The sequence below is a fragment of the Lucilia sericata genome, unplaced genomic scaffold, assembly GCF_015586225.1.
Source record: "Lucilia sericata isolate MDLA Ls3-8-SP2 unplaced genomic scaffold, ASM1558622v1 Contig000265F_arrow, whole genome shotgun sequence".
Classification (NCBI taxonomy): domain Eukaryota; kingdom Metazoa; phylum Arthropoda; class Insecta; order Diptera; family Calliphoridae; genus Lucilia; species Lucilia sericata.
The window spans coordinates 215,761-241,512 of record NW_023994290.1 but is presented as its reverse complement, the minus strand read 5'-3'; the positions used below and the strand labels follow the sequence as shown (position 1 = coordinate 241,512).

General features: G+C 28.4%; 2 protein-coding genes across 13 annotated transcripts in view; one reads left to right on the top strand and one right to left on the bottom strand.

The window, feature by feature from the left end:
• LOC119602948 (galactosylgalactosylxylosylprotein 3-beta-glucuronosyltransferase P) overlaps positions 1-25,752 on the bottom strand; it is a 94,826-nt gene that overhangs the window by 27,177 nt on the left and 41,897 nt on the right. For 7 of the 10 annotated variants that reach the window (XM_037954766.1, XM_037954764.1, XM_037954763.1 and 4 more), the window contains exons 3-4: positions 12,576-12,667; positions 11,875-12,491 (exon numbers count right to left, since the gene is read on the bottom strand). In XM_037954766.1, coding sequence (XP_037810694.1) covers positions 11,875-11,997 — 123 coding nt within the window. In that variant the 5' untranslated portion in view covers positions 11,998-12,491; positions 12,576-12,667. Of the gene's footprint in view, positions 1-11,874; positions 12,492-12,575; positions 12,668-12,815; positions 12,929-25,752 lie in introns of those variants that run through there. The other 3 variants (XM_037954767.1, XM_037954768.1, XM_037954769.1) reach the window with 3 other exon arrangements.
• Positions 1,430-9,325, top strand: LOC119602947 (protein croquemort-like). Of its 3 annotated transcripts, none has more exons than XM_037954761.1 (6): positions 1,430-1,563; positions 5,592-5,763; positions 7,376-7,681; positions 7,755-7,979; positions 8,039-8,619; positions 8,692-9,325. In XM_037954761.1, the coding sequence occupies exons 2-6, from the start codon at positions 5,614-5,616 to the stop codon at positions 9,161-9,163; spliced, it is 1,734 nt and encodes a 577-aa protein (XP_037810689.1). In that variant the 5' UTR covers positions 1,430-1,563; positions 5,592-5,613; the 3' UTR covers positions 9,164-9,325. The 3 variants fall into 3 exon arrangements, with proteins under 3 accessions (XP_037810689.1, XP_037810688.1, XP_037810690.1); XM_037954760.1 differs by having other exon boundaries at positions 1,431-1,632; XM_037954762.1 differs by lacking the exon at positions 1,430-1,563 and adding an exon at positions 4,939-4,957.

Here is a 25,752-nt window from a genome sequence, read left to right as displayed (position 1 = left end):
ATTTAATCGAATGACCGAATAATTTTAATCGAATAATCGCTTAATATTAATCGATTATACGAATATATGTTTACATAAAACTTAAATCAAACCTTAATAAATAAGCAAAAAGCAAGATTTTGTATGAGAACACAAGATTTTGAAAAAAATTAATCGATTAATCGGATATTTTTTTTTACGAATAACAGAATTAAAAGTCATAATTTTAACGTTTGTGTATTTTTAATGAAAAAATTTTAAATTTGTAAAACATTTAATCGAATGACCGAATAATTTCAATCGAATAATCGCTTAAAATTAATCGATTATTCGAATATATTTTTACATAAAACTTGAATCAAACCTTAATAAATGAGCAAAAAGATAAATTTTTATGAAAACACAAGATTTTGTAAAATTTTTTTAATCGATTAATCGATTAATTTTAATCGAATAAACGAATTAAAAATTATAATTTTATCATTAGAGTATTTTATTATTTTTATTATTTAATTATTTTTGTGATTACGAACAACATCAAAAATTGTTTCTTAAGTAAGACAAAACTCAAGGTTTTTAGCATTTTGAATCGATTAATCGAATAACATTTTCCGATTATTCGAATAATTTTAATCGATTATTCGCATAATTTTAATAATTAAATTTAAATTATGAAAATAGAACAAAAAAAAGCTATTAAAAAAATAATTTTTATAATCGAATAACATTTTCCGATTATTCGAAAAATTTTAATCGATTATTCGAATAATTTTTGAATAATTATTATTCAAATTATCAAAATTGATAAAAAAGCTATTAGAAAAAAATTAATTTTACCAAATATTTAATCGATTAATCGGTTAATTTTAATCGATTAATCGAATAATTTTAATCGAACAATAATTTATTTTCTTTCTTTCAGGAAATTTAGAAAATCTTTAATGGAATAAAATAAAAAAAAATTTTCAATCGATCTATCGAATCATTTTATTCGATTAATCGGATAAATTTATTCGGTTAATTGATTATTCAATCAATTTCTTCAGTTTTCCTATTTTATTTACAATTAGTTTAACTGGTTTAAACAATATTTCGCATATTTTGAAAATTTAAACCGAATAATTTTAATCGATTACTTTAAAACGATTAATTAAATAATTTGGAAAATAGCTGTTGAGATACTTACGGAAATTGTTCCTTAATAAATGTCTGTCCATCTTTCCCTTTATATTTAAATAGTTTTAAAATTCCTTTTTAAAAAACCCCAAACTTTTAACCCTTAATCGTACTTGTGTTTAGTTTAAGGGTTAAACCCTTTTTAATGCAATTCTATTGTTTTGAACTGATTGACCTGCCTACTACCAACCGGCATTTGTTGCAAAAGAAGGAAATAAAATGGTTTTATTGCTATAAGTACAGTTTTAGAAAAGACTATTTGTTAATATGCGTCGGCTAATTGTTGAAAAGTTTAATTTAAGACGTTGACGAGAACAGTCGCATTAACTTAAGTTTACGCGATCGCGCACAAGTTTTTAATAACAATTCTAATTTAAAAATAAAAAATAATTGTTTTATTTATTAATAGTAAACTTGATTTTAATAAATCTTTTAAATTGTATATGAAAAGTGTTTTATTATTTTTTTTTTCTAAAAGTGAGTAAAATTGTGAAGGAGAAAGAAAATCTCTATATTTATAAAAAAATTATCGAAAAAATAAGTTTGATTTATATCCTTTTTGAAAATAACGGTTATAAAACTACGAATAAATTTCGGTTTAAATTTGTCGGTGCTTTTTTAAAAATTATTCATGAAGAATATAATTTTTGGTTAAAAATAATAGAATAAAATTTAAAAATTATTAAAATTATTCGATTAAAATTATCCCGATATTCAAATTTACTTTTTGTTAAATAACTAGATAAATAACTCTTTCTAAATTAAATGTCTATTGTAAATTAAAAAAAATTAAGATAATCGATTAAAGTTATACGATTAACGGATAAAAAATTATTCGAATAATCGATTAAAATTAAAAAAAAAATATTTTTATGCTTAGTGTAAATCAAAATGTTGGAAAAATTTTAAAATTATATATAAACAATATTTTTGAATAAAACGATTAAAATTATTCGAATTATTAACCGAATAAAATTTTCACATAAAGTGAATTTTTTATTAAAAAAATAAATGTTTATGCTGATTTTGTTTGATATTACTCTTTTTAATAAAATTATCAAAAAAAAAAAATTCGAACAATTTTCTAAAATTAACCGATTAAACGAATAAAATTATCCGATTATTTGTATAACTTTTTTATTGATACAAAATATCTTTTAAAATCGTTTAATTATAAAAAATTTGGAATTTCATTAGAAAAAATCATTAACATTCTTTAACGATTAAAGTTATACGAATAAGTTATACGAATAATCGATTAAAATGCAAACGAATAAAATGGAGAAATTTTCTATAAACGATTAAAATGCAAACGAATAAAATGGAGAAATTTTCTATAAATGAATATAATTAAATAGAAAGAAATTTCCACATTAGTTGAATAAAAATTATTCGATTAATCAATAAAAATATCCGAATAATCGCTTAAAATTAACCGATTAATCGACAAAAATTTCTGACAAAAATTGTTTTTTTTACAAAAACATTAAATTTAAATGTATTTAATTAGTATAAAAATGATAAGATTTATCGAGTTAAAATTATTCGATTAAAATATCAGATTAAACGATTAAAATTATCCGATTAATCTATTAAAATTTTTCCCAAAAATTGTTTATCTAATAAAAATCTGTTAAGGACTAATTTTGGATCGCTAAAATAATATATAAGAATAACTGTTAGAACTTTATTCGAATAATCGAATAAAATTGTCTGGTTAGTCGAGTGAAATCAAGTGAAACAACAAATATAAATTATCCTATTAATCGTTAAAAAATTATTCGAATAATCGAATAAAATTATTCGAATAATTTATTTATTCAATAATTGTTATTAAAACTGATTTACTGAAAAAAGAAATTAGAATTATTCGAATAATTAATAAAATTTATTCGAATAATCAATTTAAATTGTCTGCTTTTCCTAATAAAATTAACATATTTTCTGTAAATCAATTTAAAAATAAATAATCCGATTAATCGTTAAAAAATTATTCGAATAATCGATTATAATTATCCGATTAATCGGTAAAAAATATTTATAATTTTTCGTTATCATATCAAGTCTGGTTTTTGCAACTTATTTTGACAATTTAAATAAATTATTCGAATAATCAAAAAAATTTATTCGAATAATCGATATAAATTATTCGAATAATCTAATAAAAATTAATATGTTTTCTTTAAATCAAGTAAACAATTTAAAAAATAAATAGTCCGATTAATCGTTATAAAATTATTCGAATAATCGATTAAAATTATCTGATAAATCGGTTAAAAATATTATAAAATTTTCTTTATTATTTAATATCTAGTTTTTAAAACTTATTTTGATAATTAAAAAAAAATATTCTAATAATCAACAAAATTTATTCGAATAATCGGTTAAAATTATTCGAATAATCCAACAAAAATTAGCATATTTTCTGTAAATCAAGTAAACAATTTAAAAAATAAATAATTCGATTAATCGTTAAAAAATTATTCGAATAATCGATTAAAATTATCCGATTAATCGGTTAAAAATATTATAAAATATTCGTTATTACATATTAAAGGTCTTGCTTTTGCAACTTATTTTGATAATTTAAAAAAATTATTAAAGTTATTCGAATAATCTATAAAATTTATTCGAATAATCGATTAAAATTTTCTGGTTAACCGAATACAATTAAATTTTTTTCCTGTAAATCAGGTTAACCAATCTAAAAATTAATTGTAATGTTAATCGATTAAAAAATTATTCGAATAATCGATAAAAATTATCCGATTAATCGGTAAAAAATATTATAAAATTTTCGTTATTGTTAAAAATCTGGTTTTTGCTGCTTATATTGATAATTAAAAAAAATATTAGAATTATTCAAATAATCAATAAAATTTATTCGAATAATCGTTTAATTTTTTTTGGTTAAGCGAATAAAATTAAAATATTTTTCTTTAAATAAAGTAAAAATAAAAAATAGTATTGAAACTTATTTTAAAATTTGAACAAAATTATAATTATTTTTTTTATAATCCAAAATTTTATTCGAATAATCGATTAAAATGATCCGATTAATCGCTAAAAAATATTATAATATGTTCGTTATTATTAAAAATCTATTTTTTGCAAGTTGTTTTGATAATTTATGAAAAATATTAGAAAAAATTAAACGATTATTCGAATAAATTTTATTGATTATTCGAATAATCGTTTGATTTTTTTTTTTTGGTTAAGCGAATAAAATTAACAAATTTTTCTCAAAATTAAGTGAACAATTTCAAAATAAATGATTGGATAAATCGAATAAAAATTATTCGAATAATCGATTAAAATTATCCGATTAATCGGTTAAAATTTTTTATAAAAATGTATTTTTATTTAAAAAATTTGTTTTTCTTTTGACTCCAGAATTTTAAGTATTTGAATAAAATATAAAAATTATACGATTATTCCGTTTCCGAATAATCGATTAAAATTATTCGGTTATTCGAATAAAATTTATATATTTTTATATCAAATGTAAAAAACTTTTAATCGATTAAAAAATTATTCGAATAATCGAATAAAATTATTCGAATAATCGAATAAAATTATTCGAATAATCGAATAAAATTTAAGAAAAACTCACATCTTACATGATTTAATTTTTGTTTATCGTAGTAATGCATATTATTCGAATAATCGATTAAAATTATTAGATTAATCGATTAAGGAAGAAAGAAAACCCAGAATTTTGTAGAAAAACCTGTCCATTGTTTAATCTAGAACAATTATTAATAATTGACCTTAATTGAACCGTTTAATAATGTGTTTTGTGGTAATTACTTTCAAAACCCTTTTAACACATTATTATCATAATAATTATCATAATGCATTCATTCATTCAATCACTTATTTTGTGCATAATATCGTATGCATTTCGTAAGTTGTCTGCAGTTCGATCATAAAAAAAAACATGTTATAAATACTTACATACATATAGTTTGGCGTTATCTCTATGTATAATATTTGTTTAAATAATAATTTAAATGTTAATAACAATCAGTTACTACTGATCATTAAAGACGACAAAAAAGGTTAAACAAAAAAGTGTTATTAAAATTAAAAAATTTTTTTAAAAAATTCTACTATATACTACTTATAACTAATAATGTGTAAATTGTGATCTTTTTAACGAGCTGTTATTATTACTGTTTTGCTGTCATTATACTAATAATTTTGTTCATAGTACGACTAACTTAATTTTATTTTTTTTATTATTTGTTTAAAGTTGTTTATTTAGATCTAATTAAAAATGCAATAAAATAAAATTCATATATAAACAAATTTAACCTTTAACACCTTTTTTGAAAAAATAAAAAAAAATTAAAACAAAAATCCCCTTGACTACCAAGAGATTTATTACAAATTTTAAATTATCTCTAGATTTATTGTTTTATCTTTCATTTTAGTCTTAATAAATTATAACTGTTAATGATGCCGAAACGTTCTCCCAGATTGATGATCAAGTCGACAAGGAAATATGTCAAATATTTGACGGTTTTATTTGTCATATTTTTAGCTTTAGTGGGTGTATTCTGTACGGTATTTTCGAAAATATTCGTTAATCGTTTTATAGACAGTGTAAGTATTTAATAAAGCTGACTGAAGAACAGACTACATTTCAAACTTTATTCAAGACTATAGATCTGACTTTAATATAAACTGTAGACCAGACTACGGTCCTGACTATAGACTAGACTCTGGACCATACTGTAGTCTAGGCAATGGACCAGAATATACTATAAATTATAAGTCAGCTAGAGTCGAGGCTTTAGAACAGATCAGAGCCCAGACTATAAACGAGACTATAGTCTAGATTGGAGATTAAATTAAAGATCAGACAACTGTCCAGAATATAATCCAGACTATAGTCCACTAAAGACAAGACTATAGACTAGTCTAACGACCAGACAATAGAACAGTCTATAGACCAGACTATAGAGTAGACTAAAGACCAATCTATAGTCTAGACAATAAACCAGACTATAGTATAAACCAGACCAGACTATAGTTTAGACTATGGACCAAACTATATTCCAGATTATAGACTATACTATAGTCTAGACTATTGACTATACTATAGTCTAGACTATTGACTATACTATAGTCTAGACTATTGACTATACTATAGTCTAGACTATTGACTATACTATAGTCTAGACTATTGACTATACTATAGTCTAGACTATTGACTATACTATAGTCTAGACTATAGACCAGACTATAATCCAGACTATAGACCAGATTATAGTCCAGACTATAGACCAGACTATAGTCTAGACTATAGACCAGACTATAGTCTAGACTATAGACTAGACTATAGTCTAGACTATAGACTAGACTATAGTCTAGACTATAGACCAGACTATAGTCTAGACTATAGACCAGACTATAGTCTAGAATATAGACCAGACTATAGTCTAGACTATAGACCAGACTATAGTAGTATAGACTATAGACCAGACTATAGTAGTATAGACTATAGACCAGACCATAGTCTAAACTATTGACCAGACTATAGTTTAGACTATAGACAAGACTGTAGTTTTGACTATGGATCAGACTATAGTCTTGACTATGGATCAGACTACAGTCTAAAATATAGACAAGACTGTAGTCTTGACTATGAACCAGACTATGGACCAGACTATAGCCTAGAATATTGAACAGACTATAGCCTACACAATAAACTAGACTATAGCTCAAACTATAGACTATAATATAGACTAAGCTATAGACTAGACTATAGACCAGATTATAGTCTACACTATAGACTAGACTATAGTATAGACTATAGTCCCGACTATAGTCTAGACCATAGTATAGACTATAGTCCCGACTATAGCCTAGACTATAAACCAGACTATAGTATAGACTATAGTCCCGACTATAACCAAGACTATAGATCAGACTATAGTCTACACTACAGACCAGACTATAATCCACACTAGAAACCACACTATAGTCTAAATTAGAGAAAAGACTAAAGTCTAGACTAGAGAAAAGACTGTAGTCTAGACTATATACCAGACTATAATCTAGACTAGAGACCAGACTATAGTCTACACTAGGGACCAGACCATAGACCAGACTTTTTGCCGAACTAAAGTTGATAACTAGACTACAGTCTAGACCACGAAAGAAGCCAGATTTTAGACTTAAGAAAATTTAATTTTTTTTTATATTTTTCCAGTACATGATCCTACGTCCCGGTAATAAAATTGTGGATATGTGGTTAAGTCCCGATGTCAATGTTACCATAGACATTCACTTCTTTAACTGGACTAATTCTGAAGATTTTTATAAAACCAAAGTGAAACCTAAAGTTGAGGAAGTGGGTCCATATAGTTTTCTAGAAATACCTAAAAAAGAAATTTTTCAATGGCATCCTGAAAATAATACCGTGGACTATGGTAAAAAACATTGGTACTATTTCGATGAGACCAAAAGTGAAAGGCCTTTGGAGGATAAATTGGTGACAGTGAATGGTTTGCTGGTGGTGAGTAATTAAGAGAAAGAGAGATGAGTTAAAAATTTTGTATTATTAAATATTCTTAATACCAAATGTTTAGGCGGCCGCTTCGAAAACCCGCGATTGGAACTATGTGAAACGGGCCGTAGTGGATATGGCTTTGAGATTATATAAAAATGGTATTGTTTGGAAACATACGGCAGAGGAGTTTTTCTTTAAGGGTTTTGAGGATAATATAGTGAATTTATTGTCAATATTTCCCTCCTCCTTTCGCAGTTCAATGGGTATATTTGTACCCTGGGATCGTATAGGTTTTATATATGGTGTAAGTACAGTTATCACTAATAGCTGCGACATACATAATTATATTTGAATCCTCTACAGCGCAATGGCAGCACTGATTTATTGGGCACTCACACTATTAGCACTGGCGCGGGCAATATGGATGAATTTGGTCAAATAGTTTTGTGGAAGGGTAAAAACTATTCTGAACCTTTACCCCAAGCCTGTTCATCCGTCAAGGGATCAGCGGGTGAATTCCAGAAAACTAATCTCAAAAAGAATGAATCAATACAGTATTTTTTCTCGGATTTTTGTCGAACCATCAACTTGGATTATGTCGACGAATATATGGTAGAGGGTATTATGGGTTATCGTTATATAATCTCACCAAATACTTTCGATAATGGTACCTTAAATCCTGCTAATGAATGTTTTTGTAATGGCGAATGTTTACCCTATGGTGCTGTAAATATATCGGGTTGTTGGTTTGGTCTACCCGTTTTCATATCAAATCCTCATTTTTTGGATGCTGATCCTTTCTATGCCTCCAAAATAGACGGTATGAAACCGGAGTTAGATAAACATTTAACTACGGCCGTCTTGGATCCTCGAACGGGATTTATGTTGGAACTTAAGGGCCGTTTGCAATTAAATTTCTATATACAGCCCAGTTCTCATATAAGGTAATAGCTGATCATTTAAACTGAAATCGTTTGAAGCTAAATGTCTTAAATTTTACCCCTCTCTCCCTCTAGATCTTATCAAAACACACGCCGCATGCTTTTCCCTATCTTTTGGTTCGACATGCATATGCGCATTTCTAAAAAATCCGCCCTATTACTCAGAATCATGAATAACCTTCAACTTTATTGTCATATCTTTGGTGCCTCTATAATCTTCATATCCCTTCTCTTCTTTATCTGGCAGCCCCTGAAACGCATGTGGAATAAACGTTATACTCATCACATGCAAATCAACACCTTGGCCGATGATGATGAGGATTACAGTAGTAAACAGAAAGACTTCAAGACGCGCGATTCTTTATATAGTTTACCTCCTAATTTTCCCACACTCCTATACATTTCACATCCACGCCGCAGTTTACCGGTTATCATATCTCAGTTGGACGAGAGCGAGGCGTTAAATTCATGTCTAGACGATAATCAGCGAGAGGAGTTTGAGCAAGAGTTAGAGACAATGGTTGATCATATCGGAAATAAAAGTTGATAGATTTTACTTAAAGTAGTTAGTTAAGTATTAAAGTCATTTCTAGTTTAAATGAGGTTTAATTCAGCTTTAGCTGAATTATAGCCTGATATAGTTTTTTATTAAGAGGTGGTTTTAAGTAAAATACTCCTTAAATTGTAAATATACACACATACACATACATATCAATATTATCACATATTAATTTGTGAGATTTTATAATAAAATAGTTGTGATTAATCTCGAGCACGATAAAAAGGTGAGTCTTAACAAATTTCAGTAACGACGGACAAAATTTTGATTATATTAGAGACTAGACTTTAGACTAAACTATGGACTAGACTGTAGACTAGACTATAGACTAGACTATAGACTAGACTATAGACTAGACTATAGGCTAGACTATAGACTAGACTATAGACTAGACTATAGACTAGACTATAGACTAGACTATAGACTAGACTATAGACTAGACTATAGACTAGACTATAGACTAGACTATAGACTAGACTATAGACTAGACTATAGACTAGACTATAGACTAGACTATAGACTAGACTATAGACTAGACTATAGACTCGACTATAGACTAGACTATAGACTAGACTATAGACTAGACTATAGACTATAAGACTAGACTATAGTCTAGACTATAGTCTAGACTATAGACTAGACTAGACTATAGACTAGACTATAGACTAGACTATAGACTAGACTATAGACTAGACTATAGACTAGACTATAGACTAGACTATAGACTAGACTATAGACTAGACTATAGACTAGACTATAGACTAGACTATAGACTAGACTATAGACTAGACTATAGACTAGACTATAGACTAGACTATAGACTAGACTATAGACTAGACTATAGACTAGACTATAGACTAGACTATAGACTAGACTATAGACTAGACTATAGACTATAGACTAGACTATAGACTAGACTATAGACTAGACTATAGACTAGACTATAGACTAGACTATAGACTAGACTATAGACTAGACTATAGACTAGACTATAGACTAGACTATAGACTAGACTATAGACTAGACTATAGACTAGACTATAGACTAGACTATAGACTAGACTATAGACTAGACTATAGACTAGACTATAGACTAGACTATAGACTAGACTATAGACTAGACTATAGACTAGACTATAGACTAGACTATAGACTAGACTATAGACTAGACTATAGACTAGACTATAGACTAGACTATAGACTAGACTATAGACTAGACTATAGACTAGACTATAGACTAGTAGACTAGACTATAGACTAGACTATAGACTAGACTATAGACTAGACTATAGACTAGACTATAGACTAGACTATAGACTAGACTATAGACTAGACTATAGACTAGACTATAGACTAGACTATAGACTAGACTATAGACTAGACTATAGACTAGACTATAGACTAGACTATAGACTAGACTATAGACTAGACTATAGACTCGACTATAGACTAGACTTTAATTTGTTAGCTGAATTTATAATAATTATTCAGCTGAATTGTAAATGAGTCCAGCTGAATGTAAAATTTTGCTATAAATTTATTATTTTTTAACTATTTTCTAAAATTCTTCAGCTGAATTGCATTTGCAGCTCGCTGAATGGGATATTTATGCCAACAAAGTCATTGTATTGAATTGACATTTTGTTAGAAAATTGAATTATTTTATTGTTTTTGTAGTAATTTACTTAGCTGAATAGCGGAATCACTTAGCTGAATTAAGATTTTTTTAAATTTAAACAGTATTTTGTTTAATTTAAATACACTAATAACAAGCTGAATTGTGTTTAACAGCAGCTGAATTAAAAATTTTATTATAAAACTTATAATTTTCTTACATTACATCAAAATAACTTAGCTGAATAGCACTTTAAGCTAACTGAATTACATATTATGCTAGCTGAATTGGATATTTTGTTAGAAAATCTTGGAATTTTATAGTTATGTAATAATTTACTTAGCTGAATTGTTAAATGCCTCAGCTGAATTGAGTTTTTAGGAGCTGAATTGTAAATTTTATTAGAAATTTATAGTTTTGAAGTAATTTACTTAGATAAGTCAGCTGAATTAGGTTCTTAGGCGCTGAATAAGATATTTTGCTGGAAAATTTTAGAATTTTACAGTTTTGAAGTAATTTAGCTTAGCTGAATTAAGTTTTTAGCAGCTGAATTAGATATTTTGTTGGAAAATTTTAGAAATTTATAGTTTTGAAGTAATTTTGTTTAGCTGAATTTAGTTTTTAGAAGCTGTATAAACAAAATGTTTAAAAAACTTTTATAATTGCTTAAAAAAATTTATAAAACACAACTGAATTTGATATTTTTTGAGAAAACCTTTTATAGTTTTTGCATATTCCGGTAAAAGTAATTATTTTAATTAGTTTGGTGTACTAGTTGTTTTAGAATTAAGGTAGTTTGTGGCATTTTTAACCCCTCCTATTGCCAAACTTTCTATAGCTTTTCCCAACATGTTTGGGTATTTTAAAGGAGAAAGGAGAAGGAAAAGGAAAAAGGATTTTAGATTTGTTGGCAAATAAAAGGTGCAAGTCGTGTGTGCTGAATACTTATTTAAAACATTCCGTGTGTGTTATGCAAAAAGAGTGAGGTTAGTGGTTTTTAAATTTCTAGTTGTTTTTTTTAAGAAAATTTCTTTAAAATTTGCTTTAGTGTTGAGAGGAGTAGGGAAAACATGTGTGCAACTTACCTTTATGATTTCGGCTTGTGGCATTGGTTGCCGTGATATGTGATACTGATACAGTACCATGTACATGCAAGTGGTGGCTATAAATATAGTCAGGTACATTTTAATGGATTTTCCTAACGCCATGTTGGAGATGTTTAGTTGTTTTGGTTGTTTCCGTTTGGTCGAAAAAAAAGAGAGCTAAACTGAGCTGTTGTTGTTGATGATGATGATGGTGGTCCGGTTGAGTTTTGGTTTAACTAAGTAAAGGAATGTGTGGAATAATGATGTTGCTGCTAGTGTCTGACCAGTTTGTGGACTATTTAAAGCTGTAGTTGTTTGTTTAGTTTATAGTTTAACAAGTTATTTTTTTTTCCTTTTTTTTTTCCTCAGGTTTTAAAAAGGTTTACTCGTTTCTTCAATTAAGTATTTTGTAGTAATTTGTTTTTTAGTTTTTCTTGCTTTACAAATCTCTCACTCTTGGGTTTTTAGTTTAACGGGGAAATGTGTTAAAGTTTAAGTTTACTTTCTTGCCAAGTTGTTGTTTTTTTTTTTTTTTTTTTGCAAAAAAAATTTAAAATTTTTCTCTCAAACTTTGTGCTAAAGTTGCAATTAGTTGCTAATTATTTGTTTTTAAACAGCTGTAAACAAATTGTTTTAAATATTAAAAAAATTAAAAAAAAATCTAAATTAAATTTTTACATATTTTCAAGTTCAAAACTTACCTTGTGTCTTTTGGAGTATTTCAATAGATGTCTTAAGTTGGGCACATCTATATAAAGTATTCGTTGTAATTGTTTAATTAAAACAAACATTTCTGTAAAGAAAAATTTGAAAAAATTTGCCATTAAATTAAAGATTTCAACAAATTCAAACAAAATTAAACACTAAGGCGTATGATTGTTATTAATTCCAAATAAATGTCAAAAAAATTAAGTATACGCTAAGGCGGCTTAGCTTCATACATATGTACATTTATAAAATAATATAAAATTTATATTTTTTTCAACACAATTCTTTCACAGACACAATTCTTGTTAAAGGTGTGGTTGCACTACTTTCATCTAGAACGTCTGGCCATCTCGTAACCTTGCCCAAGATCTTTATAAGTTAATATTGTTATGTATGAAAAATAGTTCAATAATTGATAATTTAACATTAATTTGATAACAAACTATATAACACATTGTCAGTTGCTGCTGCTGATAACAATAGAATTTCTTTGTAATTTTTTTATCAAACACTATGATGATATTTAATTAAAATTCGAAAAAAATTTTTGTAAAACATAACACAAAACAACAACTACTAATGTAATTAAAAACATCGTAGAAATTATTTAACATTTAGATTTATTAACAATTTATTTAATTTTTCTTAAAAATATTTTTTTTTTAAATTTTTAATCGATTAATCGTATAATTTTAACCGATTAATCGGTTAATTTTGTATAATTTTTTCAATAATTCATTTAACTTATTAATTTTTAACAAAAAAAAAAAAAAATAATTTTTGAAAAATTTTATTCGATTAATCGAATAATTTTAATCGATTAACCGGTTAATTATCATCATTTATTTACCTTTTCATTTTTGTAATTTAATTTTTCTTAAAAAACAGTTTTTTTTTAATTTTTATTCGATTAATAAAATAATTTTAATCGATTAATCGAATAATTTTAATCGATTAATCGAATATTTTTAAACGATTAATCGGTTAACTTTCATAATGTTATTACTTTTTCCTACAACAAATTATTTTTTTTCATAAAAAAAAAACTTTTTTGAAAATTTTTATTCGATTAATCGAATAATTTTAATCGATTAATGTTAATCTATTAATCGAATAATTTTAATCGATTACCTAAATTTTTTATTTTACCATAATACTAATTATTTTTTTATAGAAAAGAAATTGTTTTAAAAATTTATTCGGTTAATCGAATAATTTTAAACGATTAATCGGTTAACTTTCATGATTTGTTGGCCATTTAAATTTATCTAATTCTTTTTCACAGAAAAAACGATCAAAAACTATATTTTTAAAAATTATATTCGATTAATCGAATAATTTTATTAAATTAATCGAATAATTTCAAACGAATAATCGGTTAACTATCATAATTTTTTGTCTATTTCATTTAATTTATTAATTTTTTTACAAAAACAAAACATTTTTTTGAAAAATTTTATTCGAATAATCGAATAATTTTAATCGGTTAACTATCATCATTTATTCACCTTTTCAATTTAATAATTAAATTTTTCTTAAACGACAATTTTTTTAATTTTTATTCGATTAATAAAATAATTTTAATCGATTAATCGAATACTTTTAAACGATTAAAAGGTTAACTTTCATAATGTTTTTACTTTTTCGTACTACAAATTAATTTTTCATAAAAAAAAAAATTTTGATGTTTATTCGATTAATCGAATAATTTTAATCGATTAATCGGTTTACTTATATATTTTTTTGTCCATTTTAATTCATTTACTTATTTTTCAAAGAAAAACGATCAAAAACTATATTTTGAAACATTTGATTCGCTTCATCGAATAATTTTAATGGATTAATCGAATAATTTCTATCGAGTATTCGGTTAAATCTCATAATTTTTTTACTATTTCATTTAACTTACTAATTTTTTTTTAAACCAAATACTTTTTGAAAAATTTCATTCGATTAAACGAATAATTTTAATTGATTAATCGAATAATTTTTATCGATTACCTTTAATTTTTTTATTTTACCTTACACCTAATTAATTTATTGTAGAAAAAAAAATTTAAAAATTTTATTCGATTAATCGATTAACCGGTTAACTTTAATCGAATAATCGATTAACTTTCATAACTTTTTGGTAATTTTAATTTATTGATTTTTTTTCACAGTTAACTTTAATTTTTTTCCATACTGCTAACTAATTTTTCATAGAAAAACTATTTTTTTTGAAAATTTGTATACGATTAATCGATTAATTTTAATCGAATAATCGATTAACTTTCATATCTTTTTGGTAATTTTAATTTATTGACTTCTTTTTCACAGAAAAACGATCAAAAACTTTACTAACCAAAAAATCGCTTATTTTAAGCCATTAAACGGCTAACCAGAAGCGATTAATCGGTTAAATATAAAAAAAATATTCGAATAATTTTTCATTCGCATCAAATTGATAGCATATTTCTTGTTCAATTTCAGGCATTATTAATTTTAATAGAATTAAATCAATTATTTTCATTAATTTAACGTATAATTTTAAGCGATTAATCGAATAAAATTGAATCGGTTATTCGAATAATTTTTTATTCGTAGTAAATTTTTGAAGCATATTTCATTTTACTAAGTAGAAAATAATTATAAAAAAAATTCGGATATTTTTAATCGATTAACCGAATAAATTTGAATCGTTTATTCGAATAATTTTTTATTCGCTTAGATTTTAAAGCTTATTTCAATTGACTAAGAGGACATAATTTTTTCAGCAAATTTAACAAAAATGTTTAATCGATTAATCGTATAAAGTTTAATTGGTTATTCGAATAATTTTAATCGATTATAAAACAATTTTTAAACATTATTTAATAAAAAAAAATTTTGTGTTAAATTAAAAAAAAAACAAAATTTTGGGTAAATTTGTATTCGATTAATCGAATAATTTTAATCGATTAATTTTAATCGGTTATTCGAATATTTTTTTTTCAATTATTCGTTTTAAAACAGAAAAAGATATTCAGAATTCAAGTAAATTTTTATTCGATTAAACGTTCACACCGAATTTTCTCAACTAATTACAGTTCAAAATGCTGCGATGTTGTTTTAATTTGTTTACTCTTATTGCATTTTTGCTACTTCAATATAGTTTTTGATTAAAATTTATATTTTTACCCTCAATTTTTTCTCTGTTGAATTCTGTAAGGCACAACAAATACAACAAAACTTCTTTATTAATTTGGTTTAAAAAATGAAATCAAGGTCTTGTTTTAGTTTCAGTTCTGTTTTTTTTTTTCAAAATAAATAAAAAAAATCCACAAAAAATATTGAGAAAAACACTGCATAAAATAATTTCACTAACGGAAAACACAACAACAACATAAAATTGTTATTAATGTGTTGTTATTTGTAGTTTGTAGAGTGTAAAAAAAAGAGTGTAAGGGAAATTAAAAGGAGTGAAGTGTAAAGTACCCAGAGTAGTACATTTACTCACGTACTCATGCTTACATTCGTACATACACATACACATTTACATGTTAAAAATGTTGTGTAGTGAAAATTAAAGTTGTTGTTGCTTTCGTTTGTTTTTGTTTATTTATTATTATTGTATGCCTGTTTGCCTGCAAATGTTGTTGTTATTCAAATATTTGTTTGTTTACTATTCTTTTCGCTCGTTCGTTTATTCGTTTGCTCCCGTTTTATGTATGTATTTACAATTTGTGTGGAGAAAAACGGTTGCATGTATTCATGAATGTATTGTATGGCATGAGTTGGGTTTAGTGGGAGCAACAACAACAATAATAAGGAAGCAATGGAAAACGGTTTTGCATTTTTAAATAACAGTGTATGAATCTAAAAATAGAGCAGCACTATCTCAAACTGTTCGATCAGTTCGTTTAGTTCGGATTTAGATCTAGTTCTGTTCTAGTTCTGTTCTAGTTCTAGTTTCTAGTTCTGTTCTAGTTCTGTTTCTAGTTCTGCTCTAGTTCTGTTCTAGTTCTTTTTAGTTCTGTTCTAGTTCTGCTCTAGTCCTGTTCTAGTCCTGTTCTAGTTCTGTTTCTAGTTCTGTTCTAGTTCTGTTCTAGTTCTGTTCTAGTTCTGTTCTAGTTCTGTTCTAGTTCTGTTCTAGTTCTTCTAGTTCTGTTCTAGTTCTGTTCTAGTTCTGTTCTAGTTCTGTTCTAGTTCTGATGTTCTGTCTAGTTCTGTTCTGAGTTCTGTTCTAGTTCTGTTCTAGTTCTGTTCAGCTCTGTTCTAGTTCTGTTCTAGTTCTGTTTCTAGTTCTGTTCTAGTTCTGTTCTAGTTCTGTTCTAGTTCTGTTCTAGTTCTGTTCTAGTTCTGTTCTAGTTTCTGTTTCTAGTTGCTGTTCTAGTTCTGTTCTAGTTCTGTTCTAGTTCTGTTCTAGTTCTGTTCTAGTTCTGTTTCTAGTTCTGTTCTAGTTCTGTTCTAGTTCTGTTCTAGTTCTGTTCTAGTTCTGTTCTAGTTCTGTTCTAGTTCTGTTCTAGTTCTGTTCTAGTTCTGTTCTAGTTCTGTTCTAGTTCTGTTCTAGTTCTGTTCTAGTTCTGTTCTAGTTCTGTTCTAGTTCTGTTCTAGTTCTGTTCTAGTTCTGTTCTAGTTCTGTTCTAGTTCTGTTCTAGTTCTGTTCTAGTTCTGTTCTAGTTCTGTTCTAGTTCTGTTCTAGTTCTGTTCTAGTTCTGTTCTAGTTATGTTCTAGTTCTGTTCTAGTTCTGTTCTAGTTCTGTTCTAGTTTAGTCTAGTTCTGTTCTAGTTCTGTTCTAGTTCTGTTCTAGTTCTGTTCTAGTTCTGTTCTAGTTCTGTTCTAGTTCTGTTCTAGTTCTGTTCTAGTTCTGTTCTAGTTCTGTTCTAGTTCTGTTCTAGTTCTGTTCTAGTTCTGTTCTAGTTCTGTTCTAGTTCTGTTCTAGTTCTGTTCTAGTTCTGTTCTAGTTCTGTTAGTTCTGTTCTAGTTCTGTTCTAGTTCTGTTCTAGTTCTGTTCTAGTTCTGTTCTAGTTCTGTTCTAGTTCTGTTCTAGTTCTGTTCTAGTTCTGTTCTAGTTCTGTTCTAGTTTCTGTTCTAGTGTTCTAGTTCTAGTTCTAGTTCTGTTCTAGTTCTGTTCTAGTTCTGTTCTAGTTCTGTTTCTAGTTCTGTTCTAGTTCTGTTCTAGTTCTGTTCTAGTCTGTTCTAGTTCTGTTCTAGTTCTGTTCTAGTCTGTTCGAGTTAGTTCATTCTGTTCTAGTTCTGTTCTAGTTCTGTTCTAGTTCTGTTCTAGTTCTGTTCTAGTTCTGTTCTAGTTCTGTTCTAGTTCTGTTCTAGTTCGGTTCTAGTTCTAGTCTGTTCTAGTTTCTAGTCTAGTTCTAGTTCTGTTCTAGTTCTGTTCTGTCTGTTCTAGTTTTTCTAGTTCTGTTCTAGTTCTAGTTCTGTTCTAGTTCGTCTCGTGGTCTAGTTCCTAGTTCGGTTCTAGTTCTGTTCTAGTTCTGTTCTAGTTCTGTTCTAGTTCTGTCTAGTTTCTGTTCTAGTTCTGTTCTAGTTCTGTTCTAGTTCTGTTCTAGTTCTGTTCTAGTTCTAGTTCTGTTCTGTTCTGTTCTGTTCTAGTTCTGTTCTAGTTCTGTTCTAGTTCTGTTCTAGTTCTGTTCTAGTTCTGTTCTAGTTCTGTTCTAGTTCTAGTTCTAGTTCTGTTCTGTTAGTTCTGTTCTAGTTCTGTTCTAGTTCTGTTCTAGTTCTGTTCTAGTTCTGTTCTAGTTCTGTTCTAGTTCTGTTCTAGTTCTGTTCTAGTTCTGTTCTAGTTCTGTTCTAGTTCTGTTCTAGTTCTGTTCTAGTTCTGTTCTAGTTCTGTTCTAGTTCTGTTCTAGTTCTGTTCTAGTTCTGTTCTAGTTCTGTTCTAGTTCTGTTCTAGTTCTGTTCTAGTTCTGTTCTAGTTCTGTTCTAGTTCTTTCTAGTTCTGTTCTAGTTGTTCTAGTTCTAGTTATGTTCTAGTTCGTTCTAGTTCTGTTCTAGTTCTGTTCTAGTTCTGTTCTAGTTCTGTTCTAGTTCTGTTCTAGTTCTGTTCTAGTTCTGTTCTAGTTCTGTTCTAGTTCTGTTCTAGTTCTGTTCTAGTTCTGTTCTAGTTCTGTTCTAGTTCTGTTCTAGTTCTGTTCTAGTTCTGTTCTAGTTCTGTTCTAGTTCTGTTCTAGTTCTGTTCTAGTTCTGTTCTAGTTCTGTTCTAGTTCTGTTCTAGTTCTTTCTAGTTCTGTTCTAGTTCTGTTCTAGTTCTGTTCTAGTTCTGTTCTAGTTCTGTTCTAGTTCTGTTCTAGTTCTGTTCTAGTTCTGTTCTAGTTCTGTTCTAGTTCTGTTCTAGTTCTGTTCTAGTTCTGTTCTAGTTCTGTTCTAGTTCTGTTCTAGTTCTGTTCTAGTTCTGTTCTGTTCTATTCTAGTTCTGTTCTAGTTCTGTTCTAGTTCTGTTCTAGTTCTGTTCTAGTTCTGTTCTAGTTCTGTTCTAGTTCTGTTCTAGTTCTGTTCTAGTCTGTTCTAGTTCTGTTAGTTCTGTTTATTCTGTTCTAGTTCTGTTCTAGTTTGTTTCTAGTTCTGTTTCTAGTTCTGTTCTAGGTCTGTTCTAGTTCTGTTCTAGTTCTGTTCTAGTTCTGTTCTAGTTCGGTTCTAGTTCTGTTTTAGTTCTGTTCTAGTTCTGTTCTAGTTCTGTTCTAGTTCTCTTACTAGTTTTCATTTTCGTCTTAATCACTGTTCATTTTGTACCGCATAAAAATGTACAAACAAAAAATTGTTATTTCAAGTAGAATTTATTTTTTTCCATATTTAAAAGCAAAAAAAGTGTAAATGGGTTAAATGGCTGACAGTAGTTGTAATAACAGTTTTACAGGCTCAAATGTCCTGGCTAAAATAAAGCAAAAAATGAAACAGCTCATCGTACACAACATGTCGGTAAAAAACCCAGCCCAGGCAAGTCAAACAAAAAAAATCAAGAGGGGCAACATGTAAAAAGATTTTCCATCAGATTGTGTATTTTTATTTTTTTTTTTTTTCATGAAATGATTGCGGCCAGAAATTGTAATAGTAATTAAAAAACAGCAAAAAAAAAAGATATATAAAAAACGAAAGACACCATTTTGTGGGTTTTATATTTTTTTGAAAATAAAAAAAGAAACTGAAAAGAAATGTTTAACAGAGCGTATGAATAATATTATTTAATTAATATTAATCATACGTTTTATGACGAAGAGTTTATTATGGTTTTCAAGGGTTATTTGTTCTTCTTTCGGAAAGGGAAAAAGAGATTTATTAAGATTTTCTTTTTGCTTACCAAAAGAAAACTTGAGGGATTTATGTTCCACAAGATTTAAGTTAATTAACTAAAGAAAAGTAGTTTAAGAGGACGAGCGAAAAATATTTTTTTACGAACTTTAGAAAATATTAGACTGGACTATCGAAAAGGACTAGAACAGAACTAAAACTAGAACGAACTAGAACAGAACTAGAACAGAACTAGAAAAGAACTAGAACAGAACTAGAACAGAACTAGAACAGAACTAGAACAGAACTAGAACAGAACTAGAACAGAACTAGAACAGAACTAGAACAGAACTAGAACAGAACTAGAACAGAACTAGAACAGAACTAGAACAGAACCAGAACAGAACAGAACTAGAACAGAACTAGAACAGAACTAGAACAGAATTAGAACAGAACTAGAACTAGAACAGAACTAGAACAGAACTAGAACAGAACTAGAACAGAACTAGAATAGAACTAGAACAGAACTAGAACAGAACTAGAACAGAACTAGAACTAACTATAACAGAACAGAACAGAACTAGAACAGAACTAGAACAGAACTAGAACAGAACTAGAACAGAACTAGAACATAACAGAACTAGAACAGAACTAGAACAGAACTAGAACAGAACTACAACAGAAAACAGAACTAGAACAGAACTAGAACAGAACTAAACAGAACTAGAACAGAACTAGAACAGAACTAGAATAGAACTAGAACAGAACTAGAACAGAACTAGAACAGAACTAGAACAGAACTAGAACAGAACTAGAACAGAACTAGAACAGAACTAGAACAGACTAGAACAGAACTAGAACAGAACTAGAACAGAACTAGAACAGAACTAGAACAGAACTAGAACAGAACTAGAACAGAACTAGAACAGAACTAGAACAGAACTAGAACAGAACTAGAACAGAACTAGAACAGAACTAACAGAACTAGAACAGAATAGAACTAGAACAGACTAGAACAGAACTAGAACAGAACTAGAACAGAACTAACTAGAACAGAACTAGAACAGAACTAGAACAGAAATAGAACAGAACTAGAACAGAACTAGAACAGAACTAGAACAGAACTAGAACAGAACTAGAACAGAACTAGAACTAGAACAGAACTAGAACAGAACTAGAACAGAACTAGAACAGAACTAGAACAGCTAGAACAGAATAACAGAACTAGAACAGAACTAGAACAGAACTAGAACAGAACTAGACAGAACTAGAACAGAACTAGAACAGAACTAGAACAAACTAGAAAAAACTAGAACAGAACTAGAACAGAACTAGAACAGAACTAGAACAGAACTAGAACAGAACTAGAACAGAACTAGAACAGAACTAGAACAGAACTAGAACAGAACTAGAACAGAACTAGAACAGAACTAGAACAGAACTAGAACAGAACTAGAAAGAACTAGAACAGAACTAGAACAGAACTAGAACAGAACTAGAACAGAACTAGAACAGAACTAGAACAGAACTAGAACAGAACTAGAACAGAACTAGAACAGAACTAGAACAGAACTAGAACAGAACTAGAACAGAACTAGAACAGAACTAGAACAGAACTAGAACAGAACTAGAACAGAACTAGAACAGAACTAGAACAGAACTAGAACAGAACTAGAACAGAACTAGAACAGAACTAGAACAGAACTAGAACAAACTAGAACAGAACTAGAACAGAACTAGAACAGAACTAGAACAGAACTAGAACAGAACTAGAACAGAACTAGAACAGAACTAGAACAGAACTAGAACAGAACTAGAACAGAACTAGAACAGAACTAGAACAGAACTAGAACAGAACTAGAACAGAACTAGAACAGAACTAGAACAGAACTAGAACAGAACTAGAACAGAACTAGAACAGAACTAGAACAGAACTAGAACAGAACTAGAACAGAACTAGAACAGAACTAGAACAGAACTAGAACAGAACTAGAACAGAACTAGAACAGAACTAGAACAGAACTAGAACAGAACTAGAACAGAACTAGAACAGAACTAGAACAGAACTAGAACAGAACTAGAACTAGAACAGAACTAGAACAGAACTAGAACAGAACTAGAACAGAACTAGAACAGAACTAGAACAGAACTAGAACAGAACTAGAACAGAACTAGAAAAGAACTAGAACAGAACTAGAACAGAACTAGTACAGAACTAGAACAGATCTAGAACAGAACTAGATTTTTATACTTTTCTCCAATTTTAAATCCCTTAATTTTTAAAAAAAAATTTCTTTAAGTTTAAATAAGAATTTATGAGCAGATATATGTATGTATATATTTTTTTCTGTGTTACACTCTGTGGGTGACCAAACATGTATGAATGTGTATTTTGGTGACATTTGAAGTTAATTGAAAAATATTTACAATTCCAGCACAAGTAGTAAAAAAAAGAAGAAAAAAAAACAGAAACAGCAATATAATAGCATTTCTGTCGGGCAGGCAATATTTTTCAATTCTTTATATAAAGCCAAGGACATTTGGCTTAATATGAACACAAATAACTGCTGGCTTTTAGCCTCATTGAAGTAAATTTTCATTTCTGTAGTTTCATATTTAATAAACACATAGAAAAATGTTTAAAAGTTTACTATTTTTTTTATTATATAACAAAAAATTTTAAACAAAAATTGTCCCTTTTAAATTGTCACATCTTTAAAAAAAATCCTGCTGCTTAGAGAACGTGTCTAAATGTTAAATTGTTTAACACTCACTCTTGCACCCACTCATAAATATTTACACACATATGTTTGAAAAATAAAGTTTGTTGAAATGATGATGGTGAGGTTCCTGTTTGTTGTCTTTGTTTATTTTATTTGTTTCCTTTTACTTCATTTCTTTATAATTTCATATTTATTAAAAGAGTGTTTGTGTAAGTTGCTCTCAATTCTATGTTTAATTCCAAACACTTGTTCATTTTATTGTTGTTGAAAGAAATTTAATAACGGATTTTATTATATCCCTCTCACAGCAATAGCAACAACAACAACATCATCATATCATACTCTTTCTTCCTACTTATCTCTTCATCATCATCAACAGTAGCATCCTTATCATATTTATAACATCTCACAGCAACAACAAAAGCAACAATTACACACGCAGAGTATTAAATAAGTATTTATTTACATATGTATGTACCGAAGTACATTCTAATATTTTTGTCCTGTTTTATTTTGTGTGTCCTTGCTCCTCTCGTCTACTCTTGTCTATTGTGTGTGAAAAATAATTGTAGGTTTCACTTGCTCTTTATTTTATTGTACATGTTGTATGCTGTTGGCCAGAGTTGGAAATCCTTATTCTGTTTAGTACGTACTATGTATGTATGTATAAGTGAAGAGAATAAACGATAGTTTAAGTGTCTGACTGTTTGTGACAGAGTGCCCGTTTGAATAAAGGAGAGTTTAAATGTTTGTGCATGTGTGTGAATTTGTGTTTGACGCCATTGTGTCAACAGAAATAATCCCTTTAAATATGCTGCATTATTTTTTGCGGTGTGTATAAATTGTAGAGGAAATGGAAAACATTTTTGTTCTGTTCTAGTTCTGTTCTCGTTCTGTTCTCGTTCTGTTCTAGTTCTGTTCTAGTTCTGTTCTAGTTCTGTTCTAGTTCTGCTCTAGTTCTGTTCTAGTTCTGTTCTAGTTCTGCTCTAGTTCTGTTCTAGTTCTGTTCTAGTTCTGTTCTAGTTCTGTTCTAGTTCTGTTCTAGTTCTGTTCTAGTTCTGTTCTAGTTCTGTTTCTAGTTCTGTTCTAGTTCTGTTCTAGTTCTGTTCTAGTTCTGTTCTAGTTCTGTTCTAGTTCTGTTCTAGTTCTGTTCTAGTTCTGTTCTAGTTCTGTTCTAGTTCTGTTCTAGTTCTGTTCTAGTTCTGTTCTAGTTCTGTTCTAGTTCTGTTCTAGTTCTGTTCTAGTTCTGTTCTAGTTCTGTTCTAGTTCTGTTCTAGTTCTGTCTAGTTCGTTCTAGTTCTTTCTAGTTATGTTCTAGTTCTGTTCTAGTTCTGTTCTAGTTCTGTTCTAGTTCTGTTCTAGTTCTGTTCTAGTTCTGTTCTAGTTCTGTTCTAGTTCTGTTCTAGTTCTGTTCTAGTTCTGTTCTAGTTCTGTTCTAGTTCTGTTCTAGTTCTGTTCTAGTTCTGTTCTAGTTCTGTTCTAGTTCTGTTCTAGTTCTGTTCTAGTTCTGTTCTAGTTCTGTTCTAGTTCTGTTCTAGTTCTGTTCTAGTTCTGTTCTAGTTCTGTTCTAGTTCTGTTCTAGTTCTGTTCTAAATCTGTTCTAGTTCTGTTCTAGTTCTGTTGTAGTTCTGTTGTAGTTCTGTTCTAGTTCTGTTCTAGTTCTGTTCTAGTTCTGTTCTAGTTCTGTTCTAGTTCTGTTCTAGTTCTGTTCTAGTTCTGTTCTAGTTCTGTTCTAGTTCTGTTCTAGTTCTGTTCTAGTTCTGTCCTAGTTCGTTCTAGTTCTTTCTAGTTATTTCTAGTTCTGTTCTAGTTCTGTTCTAGTTCTGTTCTAGTTCTGTTCTAGTTCTGTTCTAGTTCTGTTCTAGTTCTGTTCTAGTTCTGTTCTAGTTCGTTCTAGTTCTGTTCTAGTTCTGTTCTAGTTCTGTTCTAGTTCTGTCTGTTCTAGTTCTGTTCTAGTTCTGTTCTAGTTTCTAGTTCGGTTCTAGTTCTGTTCTAAGTTCGTTTAGTTCGTCTAGTTCTGTTCTAGTTCCTGTTCTAGTCGGTTCTAGTTCTGTGCTAGTTCTGTTCTAGTTCTGTTCTAGTTTCTGGTTCTAGTTATGTTCTAGTTCTGTTCTGTTCTAGTTCTGTTCTAGTTTTGTTCTAGTTCTGTTCTAGGTTATGTTTTAGTTTCTGTTCTAGTTCTGTTTCTAGTTCTGTTCTAGTTCCTGTTCTAATTCTGTTCTAATTCTGTTCTAATTCTGTTCTATTTCTAATTCTTTCCAGGTCTGTTTTAAGGGTCTGTTCTTGTTCTAGTTCAAACCACTATTTAAAAACGCATTTATATGACTATAAACTCTCCTTTTATGTATCATTAAAACCTTGCAAAACCTTCCAAAAAAGCATAAAATTTTTATTTTTACGCTCAACTTTAAAACTTAATGGAAATTTCTCATATATCATGTCAGTAAAATAATGTGTTTATATCAAAATAACCCCCGTACTAAAACTAAAGTAAAATATAAAGTCCTGCGAAATAACGAAATATTTTTATATTTCAAAAAAGTACCTACATAAAAAAAAATTAGCAGGAAATACTTAAAAACTTGAAACACATAGAAGAGTCTAAAAGAAGAAGAATGCATGTGATTTGTTGTTATAAATGTCAGAATTTGTTGCTCTCTTTCTTCAACGAATATTGCGTTAGTGTTTCAACATAAGCATATGTGTGTGTACAAGTGTGCGTTTTAAAAGGATAAGCCCCTTTAAGGAAATAAAGTGTTTCATTATGATTTATGGCGCAATGAGAATATTACTGCTGAAAAGTTTTAACAGTTTATATTTTGTTCTTTCTTACATTTTTCATTTATTTATGATGTATTTTGTATGAAATAAGCAAATAACGATGCTTAAAGTATCAAAATTTTAGATGACATATAAACATATAAGTACATTTAGTTTAAGAGTCGAAAAAAGCAGTGGTCGGCTGTAACAGTTCGTTTAGATCTAGTTCAGTTCTAGTTCAGTTCTAGTTCAGTTCTAGTCAGCTCTAGTTCAGTTCTAGTTCAGTTCTAGTTCAGTTCTAGTTCAGTTCTAGTTCAGTTCTAGTTCAGTTCTAGTTCTAGTTCAGTTCTAGTTCAGTTCTAGTTCAGTTCTAGTTCAGTTCTAGTTCAGTTCTAGTTCAGTTCTAGTTCAGTTCTAGTTTCAGTTCTAGTTCAGTTCTAGTTCAGTTCTAGTTCAGTTCTAGTTCAGTTCTAGTTCAGTTCT

What these genes read in the sequence shown, in the direction of transcription:
- LOC119602947 (XM_037954761.1), top strand. Translation starts at nt 5,614, where the DNA reads ATGATGCCGAAACGTTCTCCCAGATTGATGATCAAGTCGACAAGGAAA. An exon ending in CAGTGAATGGTTTGCTGGTG is followed by an intron (nt 7,682 to 7,754) that starts GTGAGTAATTAA and finishes CCAAATGTTTAG; the next exon opens with GCGGCCGCTTCGAAAACCCG. An exon ending in GTATAGGTTTTATATATGGT is followed by an intron (nt 7,980 to 8,038) that starts GTAAGTACAGTT and finishes AATCCTCTACAG; the next exon opens with CGCAATGGCAGCACTGATTT.